Raw genomic sequence first — 13,198 nt, 5'->3', positions numbered from 1 at the left:
TTCCACCTCTGATACTTTCTATTAATTCTTGCACCATATCTTGAGGTGATCTTGAGAAGATTTCGGGGCTTTTTAGTGTCCCCGCAGCCCGGTCCTCGACCAGGCCTCCACCCCCAGGAAGCAGCCCGTGACAGCTGACTAACACCCAGGTACCTATTTTACTGCTGGGTAACAGGGGTATAGGGTGAAAGAAACTCTGCCTATTGTTTCTCGCCGGCGCCTGGGATCGAACCCGGGACCACAGGCTGACAAGTCCAGTGTGCTGTCTGCTCGGCCGACCGGCTCCCCCGACCATGGCTCAATATACTAAGGTTCTTAGTACATCGAGCCTTGGAAGTCCTTCATTATGTTTTCCAGGTTTCATGCCTGTGCTGTCAGTATGCAAGTGTTCATGATGATGGCCCTCTTCTCTGGCATGGTTGTATGCCAAGGATGTGGCCACTGTTCTTCCAATTTTTTTTCTCTTTTTAACCACTTGACTCCTATTTACACCACTCTGAATCGCAGATGAGCTTTTGCTGATAGTTGCCTTAGGGAGAAACCAAGTGGGATTGGTCAGAAATCAAGCTTTGAGTGTACAGTATATGAAAATCACTTTCTGACCTGTTCAGTTTATTGCTCCTGTTTCTATTGTTTCTTTCTGGGTCTACTTGCTGGTGAGTTTCTCCCTACCTAGAATTAGTGTGAAATTCTGGACTTGGAGGTTGGGGTGGAGGGACTTTGGTATAGTGTCTTTGGTGCTACCAAAGCTAGGGCAGTGACCTAATAGGTTGCTAGATAGTCAAAGGGCAGCTTATTGGTCTGTGTTACTAATATTAAGTCTTGCCCAGAGAGGCTTTTCAATGTATGTAAAGCACTGTTTTTGTACTGTTCTGTATTGCATGTTTTCCAGGTGAGACTCATCTTGCGGGACTTATCAGGAAAATTTTCTTGGGATGCCTCGCTCCTGTATGCTCCTCCAACTGAGTATATGCCTGAATATCCCACCCATCACCAACAACCACACCAGCAACAGCAGCAGCAGCAACAGCAGATACAGCCTCAAGCTCAGCAACAGTCATCTATCTCCCCAGGGGTAAGTTATTATTTTAACTGCACATACCCTGTATGTCTTACTAATGATAGGGTTGAATTCTCATTCTTTCTGAGCCAAGGCAACTTGGAGGCTTTCCTAGCAAACTCCTGCTCTCTCCAGAGCCAGTGCAACTTTGTCATTAAGTCTCCTGCTGCGTGGCCTTTTCAGCCTATTCCTACTGAGCCATTTGTAGCAAAGGAAATTTTGTGGTACTTGTCTACCAATGATGCTATGTATTGTGAATGATATAACAACTAGACAAATTAACTATATAAATATAAGTACAGTATATAAATATAAGTAATTTATATTCATGTTTCCCATGAAAGTGAGAAGTGGGGTTATAATAATGAATATATGAACCATCAATGATAAGTAGATTATTTTATTGTGTTTTTTGTTGGGGATACACACATTCGTGTATTCAGTGTAAACATCTAGCATATGACACACCACCAAACTTCACCTACAATATGCTTTGATATTATATTAATGTATATCAGTTACTTTGTTGAATTAAATGGCTAAATAATTTTTCAGGCTAGCGCAGTTCCGTCACCGTCACTAGTGACCAGTGGGGGTTACACTGGACTAGGGGTACAGTTCAGTTCTGCAGGGTGTGTGGGTCATGTAGATAATCGGGATGATAACATGTCCTCTTCATTTGTTGTAACTTCACCGCCAAGACACACCGTTAGGCATCGTCCTCCAGGTATCCTTCCAACTCACGAAGACTCTGCAGAGGACCTTGACAACCTTGATGATGTAAGCTTATTATTGTCACAACAGCCAGCCAAACCAGTTTATTCCTGCTGTTATTTTATTCTTTTTACGTAATATAAACTTCACTTTTCTTTTTCGTGAAACATGTTTGTGCTTGTTTCATTACATACATTCTCTGGAGTTTATATGCTGTATTCCTGTATACATTATCGACACTGCAGTTCTCTCCTTAAATAAACCTTGGTCCCAAGAATACAGGTGCATTTTCATAAATTACAAAAGGAGAAAGTCAACTTGTTAAAAATAGAATGAGAAATATGAGATAAGGTCTGAAATTTTTGTAATATACTAGTGGTGTTGCAGTGTCCAGGAGAAGATGCATGATATTAGAAAACTGTAGTATGTAATTATATGAAGTGTAGAATATTAAGATATATAATAAAAAAATTAGTAATGAATTAGAATATTTGTACTAGTAGTCATGAGTAAAGGTAGCACTTATTTCTAGCACAAATATATAAAACAATTTGAGCCTATCCCACATCACCTTAGTGAGAGTGCGATCTTGGAGAAATTTAGTCATGAATAAACGTTTTTGTGACAAACGTAAGATGTACTTATTATGCCTCATAGTCTTATTTTAAAAAAGATTAATGTGTTTAGAGCAGCAATTTTTGTTCTCTTGTTTAGTATTATAATACAAGATAATGTAGCTCTGTGTAATGGTGTTTAATAATGTTTTAGCTGTTGAGTTACGTAGGGCACACAAGCCCTGAAGTCTTGGAGCAGTTTGGCCATGCATTAAATGAAGCCATTGGTCCTCCACCAACTCTTCCTATTGAAGCCCAACACGATGCCATCTCAAGCATCCTAAACCAACGTAATGTTGAGAGCGAGCTCTTCAGCAGACACTCTACAGAACCCAAGTGAGTTCAAATGCTGTTCCTTCACTAATCTTATTTTGTAATCTGTTGGGTTTTGCAGAGAACATGTTTTTCTAAATGCTAGGGATAATTTTAGATAGAAATGCAATCACCTTTCTATATAAAACTTTAAACTAACCATATGACATTCGTAACCAGGTTTACATTTGAACTTGTTTTTGTAGCATGGTTTGTCCGAGTAGTCACTGCCCGGCTCCAGTGGAGTCGAGATCAGCATTCCAACAAGGTCGACTTCTCTTCGATCAGCTGGGTCTAGGCTCGTGGGAGAAGAGACGGTCTATCTTCACTCTAAAGAAAAATGATAAACTTCTTCGAGAACTAAAGAATTTAGACAACCAGGTTAGTTGGTTTTGCATTCATCACATAGATTAAAGGCTTACTATGTTATCAGTCAGATAACAGGTGCCTAGCAGAAATAGTTAATAGTGAACTATATTATGAAATTTATTTCACATTATTTAATCTAGTTGCACGGATTTACATAGGTCATATGGTACTTTATTTCAGAAATGCCGGGAAACTCATAAATTAGCTGTGATCTATGTGGCTGAAGGCCAGGAAGACAAGATGTCCATTCTCAGTAATAGTGGAGGATCTGCAGGCTTTGAGGTGAGAAATTATATATTATTTAGATACAGTGAAATCTCAAATTAATGACCCTTGATTCGGCAAATCTCCAGTTGGAATACACACGTTCCATGCCAGATGTACTCGCCCGATTTGATGAATACGAGTTCGCTGAAGCAGGGAATGTGTGGATTTGCTTTAGGATGTTGAGACCGTGTTCATAGATGGAGGCACTTTTAAAAGAAATAGTTGGCCCTTAGGAAATCCACTGAACATCCAGTATTTAAAACCAAATTCTATGATACTTTTTTCAGTTGCAGAGGTTTTTGTTTGGTAAAGCATAAGCCCTCTTTCCTTTGAAAATGAACTTTCGAGGCTTAGGTGTGAGAAGTATGCTAGACATAGTTAAATCTTTTACAGACAGGTTCTCTTGGTTGTTGCCTTCATATGACAGGTTGAAATGATAATTTTGCTCTGTGAAATCGGCCCAATTGCAGTAAATCCCTCACTATAATGAATTGGGGTTGGGCTCATATAGTTTGTTGAATCGAGGTTGTATGGTAATTAACTTAAATACAGATATAGTAATTGATTTTATCATTGTCATGTTACTTCTTTCCTGAGCTATTTTTCTCTGGTGCTTTCTAATGCAAGATTGCTAAATGTTCCCTGGAGAGAATCACGATAGTTGGCTCACATCCAAATGGTTTTGTGTTCAATTCCTGAGGAGTAAGAGACATCTGGGCATGTTATCTTATTCCTGATGCATCTGTTCACCTTACAGTAAACAAGTTCCTGGGAGTTTAGTAATTGGGGTGTGTTGCACCCAGCTCTCTCAATATTAAGGTTCACAACACCTTCAATTACATTTTTCTTATAGAGTAAACATTGTTCTCAAACTTTGGATTATGGTGTTACTCATTAAATTATGTACTGACTTTCTTGTGTTCCTTACAGGAGTTTGTAGCAGGTTTGGGCTGGGAGGTGGAGCTAGCAACACACACAGGTTTCCTTGGTGGCCTTCAACGCAATGGATCTACTGGGGAAACAGCTCCTTACTATGCTACCTCCTTAACTGAAGTGGTTTTCCATGTGTCGACGCGCATGCCATCATTTTCGGAACAAAGCATGCTGCAGAAGGTTAGTTTCAACGTTTAATGTTGTGTGTACATGTGCATTAACATAAGTATCTACAAGGAAAAGTGGGATCTAGCTCTTTGGTCTCCCATTCAAATACAATCTTGGTATAGTGCCATACTCCTGACAATCTTGTTGTGCAAATGAGAACAACACCTAATGCCATTAATCAATGCCTGATGAAAGATGTATAATGCCACAGAATAAAAAAATAACATCAACTACTCAAAGCCACAACCAAGAACAATCACAATAATTATAAAAAAATGGGTAGGACACTTGGGGAGAAATGATACAGTAATTGACAGACAGTATAGTTTTCTATCAGGAAGATCCTATGTAACAAATCTACATAGGTTAGATTTGTAGCCACGAGCATAGCTCTCATCCTGTAACTATACTTAGGTAATTACAAATAACTAACACTAAGTTTAAGGATAATCATACATGAGTAATAATATTTAGACTAGTAATTACATTAACCCTTCATCATCAGGTTTTATTTGGTGACTTAGCTTTCTAGGCACTAACTGGTGTTATGTGACAACTCTAGATTCTGGTTCTGTGGGTTTTATAAGCCTCCAAAAGTCATTAGTAGCTAGCAGCTCTAATAAACAAATTCCTTTAACTAAAGAATCACCGAGGGTTCTGCACAGAGAGTGGCATTTCATTACAATCAATGCCCTAATATTTGGTAATACATATGCTGCATTCTTGATCAATCAAATTTCTCTCTCTCAACATGTATTTGTTAAAGAAAACTGGTTGCAGTCTCTTAGTGTGGTTATCAGAACCAAACATTTGCAGATTTATAATTATATAATAAATGCCTATTACCTGAATATGTAAGGGCCAGTTGCTAGATATTTGTTGAAAATATTGTGCATTTGACCATCTTTCATATTCTGTACATATTATGGCATATGATATACACTATAAATAAAGTTGTCATTGAATTTACTTTGTTATTCTGCAAGTACCTAAGACACTATATTATGTACTGTGTACTAACAGGTAAGAATTTTTACAGACTCGGCACTTGGGCAATGATGAAGTTCACATTGTGTGGTCCGAGCATACACGGGACTATCGGAGAGGCATCATCCCAACGGAATTCTGTGATGTACTTATTGTTATCTACCCACTGCCTAACATGCTGTACAGAATACAGATTTCTACTAAACCTGATGTAAGTATGGAATTATCTAGCATTTTGGCAATTCACTCTGAGACAAACCTTGTTCTTCAGTTAATATTATTATTTCCAGTCCATGAATATGAATTCAGACCATCAATTTTTAGGCTCATGCTGCTGTACAGCTGATAAAACATAACAGGCACATTATTTTGGAGTTAGCAAAAGGAGGTAATTACTTTGAACTTTGAAATGTGATGTATATGTGGATCAAAAAGATAAGCCATTGTCCTCAGTAAATCGGACAATTGTCTTGTACTGAGATGAAGTTGCAGATCTTGGAAGTGAGCTTTTAAGTTAATGTACTCTGGCAGTAAGTCAACTAGGGTTCTTTTAAAGAAATGAATTGAAAATGAATGTTTCTGAACTGGAATATATGGTCATATTTCCAACATTCCAGAAGTTTCTTTTTTTTAATAACAATGCAGTCACTAGGAGTTATGATAACATTCCTATTCCAGAGTTATATTATAATTTTCCATATTTTAGTGCAGAACAGATATTTTGTCGACTCGTGAATATTTAATTAAAATTTTCAGGTTTCGTTCTTTGGACCTTTATTTGATGGTGCAATTGTGGGTCACAAAGTCCTGCCAGGTCTGGTGCGCAGTACAGCTGTTAATGCTTCAAGAGCAAAACGTAGTCGCCTGGCCCTGTATCAGAACTTGTAAGCCCACTAATGGTTTTGTATGTTGAGTCCTGGTTAGAACAAACTGGATACTTTTTCTGATAAAAATGCAATTAAAAGCTAATAAAAGGGAGAGAGAGAGAGGGGGGCTTATTTTTAATTGAATGTGTAGTACATAAACCACTGATTGGGACAGATTAGTTAAGACTGACCATTGGGACAGTCGAGTTTTAGCTTTCTAGAGAATGCTGCCGAGCCGGCAATGACCTGTTAGATACCACACATGAGCTCTTAGTAAATTTAAATTGGCATCATATGCCAACATGAAGTTGCTCCTTGTGTCTTATTTTGTAATACCTGTACAGTAGTTTACACATCTTTGCATCAATAAAGTCATTTGTAGATGTTTAAATGACATTTGGTTGAGGTAACATCAACCCACAGTGAATGAAATGTTCTAAATAAATATCACTTTCCTTCACCTTGTTTAATGGTGATAAGTTACAGGTACTTTGGTATGGTGGAATTGAGGAACTTAAATGAAATACAGAGTACAGGGGACAATCAGACTTATTCATAGAAGAAAAGCAACATGTGAAAGATCTGGTAATTATGATGTCACATGACCTAACATTTAGTGAACATTACTGAGCAAATATAGCAACAGCCAGGAAAATTGGGATGGATTGGATGGATTATGAGAACATCCAAATCCAGGGATCCAACAGCAATGCTAATACTATTTAAGTCACTGGTGCTGTCCTTTCTTGAGTACTGCTCAGTACTCACTTTCCCTTTCTGAGCAGGAAAAATTTCTGAAATACTAGTATAGGGAATACAGGAACCTATACAGCATGCATAGACACGATAAAACACCTAAATTATTGAGACCGTCAAGGCTCTCACATTATTCTCTAAGGAATGGAGACTAGAGAGGTATCAAATAATATATACATGTAAAACACTGGAAGGCCAGGTCCCTAATTTTCACAGTAGAATAACAACATACCAGAGCGAAAGATTCAGAAGGAAATGCAGTACAGAACCACTGAGGAGTAGAGATGCCATAGGCACAATCAGAGAGCACTGTCAAAACATCAGAGGTCTATGGCTGTTCAATACAGTCCCAGCAAGCATTATAAATACTGTATTGTCAGAACAAAGGTGGATGTCTACAAGAAGCATTTAGATGAGTTCTTGCAAGAAGTACCTGACTAACCAGGTTGATATGTGGGCTTGTGGGCCGCTCCAAGAAACAGCCTGTTGGACAAGTTTATCACAAGTCAATAACTTGTGACAGCTTGATCCAATAAGTTATCACAACTTGTTGGACCAAGAGGGTTCTTTGGGAGTAGAAAAACTCCCGGAACCCTCACCAGATTCTGCAGGTTCCAGGTTCACTCATACCAATTCCAAGTGCTATATTAGTTGCACTGGCTTACTGCTTTCTTCTGCATTTACCTAGAAGTTTAGATGAGCCAAAAAAAATCTGAAACTATTGGCTTTACTTTCATATGAAATGAGTACAATTTTCAAATCTTTAATTTAGAGTTTTCAGGAGTCATCCAGTTCACTGAAGGATAACAGTGAATATCTCTTAAGGATTTTGCTTATTGAGTGTTAGTGTTAAGGAGTACAGTATATATATATATACTGAAAAAATTCAGAAGTCATACACAATGATAAATGCTTCAGTTTATAAAAGACATAACAGATGTACCTTGTTCCTTTGTCAGTTATGAAGAGAGATCGCGGGCTCTAGACACTATCATAGAACAGTACAGCGAAGCCACAACCTTTGAAGCCTTTATCTCCTCAGTGTACTGTCCCGTCTTCCCTACATCCTTTACTTCGGGACCAACTCGCGCTTCAGGTATGTTACCTTTACAAACACACAAGCTCATCTTGCTTTCTCATTCATACTTTTAATAAATTTCCACTCAACTCTTTGTGACCTTTTATCATACATAATTTATTAAATGAAATATCACGCATTTATGCACTAACACACTATACCTATACCATGTAGTACATAAGGTATTTACGAACATTCTTTAGTATAAAAGGACTGTCATTGATTCATTCCTGTTCCTTCAATATATCAGAATATTGTCCTAATATTTAATATGTTAAAATGCATGAGGAAGCTTGATAGTCCAGATGACCATTATCCAGAAAATATTTTGCCAAATAGAGTTTGGCACTGAACATATTTTATTTATGGAATTTTGGTGTCTGGGTGATTAAGCCCTTCTCAGTTGACTGGCCCAACTTAGCATATGAATATCAGAGTAAAAGATTCCCAGTGATGACTTTAATTACATATATAGCAGTAGATATTATTTGAAAGCAGGATTTTTATCGTTGGTTTTTATTTAGAATATGCCAAGTTTCACTTGGTGAAGGTACCAGAAGTGCTGTTCTGATAGTTGATATTACATCATAACACCTCACATATTTAGTGTATCTGGTTTCAACCAAATTTCTAAGAAAATCTTGCTCTGGCTAGATTTTCTACTTACCCAGGGCTAGCAGTGCCCTGGGTAGAGCAGAATCTGTCTTAAGGTCCAACTGAAAGGCCAGCTCAGAAAGTTGGTCATATTACAGTCGTTATTATTAGGTACAATTTCTGTATATTTTATAATACCACTAATTATACAGTGTTGACCCTTATATTTGATACCTGTATAGTGAAATTTCGGATACAAATTTAATTTCATGAGTAAAAATTATGCAGTGAAATAGGAAGCTCACCCCTCTCATTGCTGGTCTAATTTTTTTGTCACTGCTGGTGCTGCCTATCAATTATTAGTTAGTTTTTGTTTATGATATCTCACATTGCAGTATCACATTATCACCTAGGCAATGTTGGAGTTAGATTTATATATAAATATATATCATCCACCTTTTCAGATTTAATATAAACATTCAAAATACTTTCACATTAGATTTGTGTCACTTGGGGGTCTTGAGCTAGTTTGAACCATTTGTCAAATTTCATCCACCATTACGAGTAATGGTAGCTCATATTTCAACATTACCATTGTATTTTATTTAAGCTTAATTGATATTGATTGTCATTGTACTATTTGTGGAAATTTGTTGTGTTAGTTATTTGTCTTTTGTAGACAAATGTGTATCATGATGATAGTGAATTATGAGTGGTGGGAGAGGTTGATAATGGTAGGGTTTGCGGTGATGGTGAATGTAATGGTGAAGTGTGTGAATGTAGTGATGAATGTATTGGTGGTGAATGTATTATGATGTGTATATGTGATGGTGGGTAATGTGTTGGTGGGTTTTGTGGTGGTGGGGAATGTATTATGATGTGTGAATGTTCTGATGAATGTGGTGGTGGTGAATGTAATGATGATGAGTGTGGATGTGGTTAATATAATGAAGATGAAGTGGATGTGGTGCTTGTGAATATAATGATGATAAATGTAGATATAGTTGTCATGAATGTATTGGAGATGAATGTGGAAGTAATGGTGACTGCAGGAGTAACTAGTGATGATAGCAGAAGGCAGAAGAGTTTGTGGTATTGATGATGATAAGGATAATGATGGTGATTATGGGAGGTGGTCGCGGTGGAAAGGTTTGGTGCTGATGGATCGTCGTTTTCATCACTATTTATGATGGTTTCTGGTTAAGTGATATTGGACCTAGTTGCAATACTCTTGTGTCTTCATTGCATTATCGCGATTAGCAATGTCCAGCAAGTCATGTGACAGCTTAGTATATATATTCGTATTACACAAGTGTTTTCACAAATGATAAAAGCAGAATTGGTAACTCGTCTAATTAGATTAGACCTATATTTTCTTCATAGGTAAGTATTTTCATCTCTAAGTTGGAGTAAACATTATAGTGGTGGCAGTAAACATTAGGCCTCATTCTGTAAAGCTTTTGTCAGTATTTTATTGCTAATTTGTCATCGTGAGTAAATGGAGGGGAAAATATTTGAAATATATTTATCTCATGCACCTTCAGGAATGAAATTTTTCTTTCTTGTTCACTTTCAGGAATGAACACACATTTTGTGGTTCATCTTCAGGAATGAAAATATATTTTTCTTGTTTACCTTCAGGAATTTGCATTATTTTGTTTTCAGCATTTGTTCTGTATTTGATCACTACCCTTTAGAGGGGCTAGCCAGCTGAATGTTCATTATAGCCTATCTCCTTCCCTCCACTCCTCAGTAATAATGCATAGCTAGACTATGTGTTTTGGTCCTCTGTATTGCCATTGATATCTTCCCAGAGCACTTTTGAATTTTTTAATATTTAATGCAGTGACTTTTGTTTGGCTAAGCACCATTAGTGGCAGTTTCAGAATGTACATCTTTTTATGGAATTATGCTGATACAGCATATAATGTATTTTACATTCTTGTTTGAATGTGTTGGTGAGAATGGAATGGAATGGCTTATTTTAGGATATTTTACAAATGTATTTTTTCTTTACTTAAAGTACAATTGATTTAGTTTTCTTCTTAATATCACAGTCTATTTATGCACTGCCATTCGATTGGTAAGACTGGACATAATCCAGCATTATTGAATATAATTCCGAAGTCTCTCTTTCATGTGGCTGTATTATGTTGCTCTGCAAATATCCCACGCTTTGCATCTTGGTGGTACTTGCTACATTGCCCTAAGCTTGCTGTGCCCCATTTTGTTGCAACAGGAAGCATGCTGTCCTACAGCCCCAGTGAAGAAGACTAGCGTAAATCACGCCGCGTATCATACTTGCAATGGGAGGTTGGTTATTGCTGGCTGGGAGCTTTTGTAGCATGCAGGCTTGGTGCATTTTCTAGCTATAGTGTTGTCGGTCTGCAGCTTGTAGTCAAGACATTGCCCAAGATAACGAGGAATTATTATTTTTAATAACTAGTTCGGATGTTGTTAGGTGTTTTTGTTTAGCATGTTATCTCGGTGCATTATTACCAGTTGATGTAACTCTTTGTTATTGATATCTAGTTCAGTTATTATTAGTGTAGATATTTTGTTAACTAAAATGATCATCAGTTTTATAGTTTGTGTCTTGTGGGTTGTGTGCAGTTTTGATATGGTGTGCAAGTTTTAGTTACTGTATTCCTGTATACAGTATTTTCCAATAACATTGGTAGTTTAAGACATATTGATGTAGAATCATTGACAGAGTTGTCAACTTTTGACCTGTGAATATGTGGGGAAAATGGCTTCCTGTTGTCACACTTGCCATTTTCTTTCATTTGAAATACTTTGGTAACCTCATAGGGATCTCCAGTTTCCTGCCGATATTTTGTATGGTTTGCAGGGTAAAATATATTTTACATTTGATTAATTTTTAAACCATTGTCTTTAATATGAGAAACATTTATTATGGTGACTTTTGAGCTGCACATGTATAGCCACATGTCACAAGCAGTGACAGTGGCTATAAATCACATCATTATTAATTGTCATACAAGCTCTCATAATGGAGTTTACAACGCTACAGCTGTTTTGAGAGATACCGGTATATATATATATTTGTTATTAAAAAAATAATGGTTTGCAGTACTGTACTGTAATACATTATCTCATAAATGGTTTTGCATGCTTTTTATATTAAGATCATTTAATTTCAGTGTCTAAGTGGAGTATTGTGTATCTTTCAGTGTGCTTGGGATTATTCTCACCCTTTTCATCTCTCTCTTGTCTCTTATTTGTTCCGGTTATTGTATGGCAGTTTGTAAACTTTCCTACCTTATTTATTTACCAATTTTCTCTCCTTTCATGGTTTGTCTTCTGTGTCGGAGGTGAACATTGTCATTTCTCACTTGCCGTTTGTTGTTTAACCTTTTTATTCTGCAAAGGTTACACGAGGCGGTATCTGTATATGCTCAGAACAATTTTATTCAAAAGAAGGTTATGTCACCATTTTCACAAATTGGGATTATGTTGGCTCTTTTCCAAGTATCTGCATGGTTTCCTGTTTGCAAAAATCCCTGTGAAATAATGTATATTTGGTTGCTAAGCTCATAAGCACACATTCTACCTGAATCTATGAGAAATTTGTTTACAATTGGTGCCTGCTTTAAGTCTCCAAAGTCCTTAGTATATCTGTTGCTGTGAAAGGTGGGGTTTACAAATGTGTGGGGGTGAGGGAAAAGGGGTGGTGGAGGGGCTGAGGGGGACTACTGCTTGGAGGACAAAAGGGAACTTGAGGGGCTGAGAAGTGAGGTCTGGATAGGGCTGCTGAGAGGCAAGCTGAAGAGCAAGGTGGGGCTGTGGGACAAGGGGGGCTGGGGAAGCTAATTGTTAGTGGGGTAGTGGTGGCAAAGGGAGGCTGATAAGGAGGGGTGGACTTAAGGGGTGAGAAGTGAGGGGCTGGGGGTGAGAAGCTGGGAGGATGGAAGGAACTGAGATGTAGTGATAGGCAGAGGTGTGTAGTTTCACTATTTTGTAATTAAAAGTGTAATTACACTTAGGTACATAATTACCTAAGTGTAGTTACGGGATGAGAGCTACGCTCGTTGTGTCTCATCTTCCCAATACTGTCAAATAACGCTTTGAAAGTACTGATGGTTTTGCCCACTCACTCTGTTCACAACTTGTGAGACCAAATTTGGAATATGCAGCAGTTGTATGGTGCCTACATCTCAAGAAACACATCAATAAATTGGAGAAGATGCAAAGACATGTTGCAAAATGGCTTGTCGAACTGAAAGACCAGCTACGAGGAGAGGCTAGAAGTGTTAAATATGTCAAAACTAGATAGAAAGAGGACAGTCAATATGATCACTACAAACAACAAAATTGAAGTAAGAGGAATGACTGAAACCTATAACTTCAATAACAAGAGGTCATTGATTTAAGCTAAGAAAACAAAGATGCTGAAAAAGTGCTCAAAAGTTCTCTTTTTGCAAACAGAGTGGTAGGGAATTGGAACAAGTTAAACTAG

The 13,198-nt window shown here is 37.5% G+C and overlaps 1 protein-coding gene across 5 annotated transcripts in view; it reads left to right on the top strand.

Moving 5' to 3' along the window:
- LOC123747310 (ral GTPase-activating protein subunit alpha-2) overlaps positions 1 to 13,198 on the top strand; it is a 78,698-nt gene that overhangs the window by 48,773 nt on the left and 16,727 nt on the right. For all 5 annotated transcript variants that reach the window (XM_045729415.2, XM_045729416.2, XM_045729413.2 and 2 more), the window contains 9 exons: positions 893 to 1,075; positions 1,616 to 1,840; positions 2,543 to 2,724; positions 2,907 to 3,081; positions 3,250 to 3,351; positions 4,267 to 4,449; positions 5,477 to 5,635; positions 6,181 to 6,308; positions 8,006 to 8,142. In XM_045729415.2, coding sequence (XP_045585371.2) covers positions 893 to 1,075; positions 1,616 to 1,840; positions 2,543 to 2,724; positions 2,907 to 3,081; positions 3,250 to 3,351; positions 4,267 to 4,449; positions 5,477 to 5,635; positions 6,181 to 6,308; positions 8,006 to 8,142 — 1,474 coding nt within the window. The remainder of the gene's footprint in view (positions 1 to 892; positions 1,076 to 1,615; positions 1,841 to 2,542; positions 2,725 to 2,906; positions 3,082 to 3,249; positions 3,352 to 4,266; positions 4,450 to 5,476; positions 5,636 to 6,180; positions 6,309 to 8,005; positions 8,143 to 13,198) is intronic.

The sequence above is a fragment of the Procambarus clarkii genome, chromosome 94 (genome assembly GCF_040958095.1).
Source record: "Procambarus clarkii isolate CNS0578487 chromosome 94, FALCON_Pclarkii_2.0, whole genome shotgun sequence".
In the NCBI taxonomy this organism is placed as follows: Eukaryota; Metazoa; Arthropoda; class Malacostraca; order Decapoda; family Cambaridae; genus Procambarus; species Procambarus clarkii.
The sequence above is the reverse complement of the archived record's forward strand: the minus strand, read 5'-3'. Positions and strand labels throughout refer to the sequence as shown.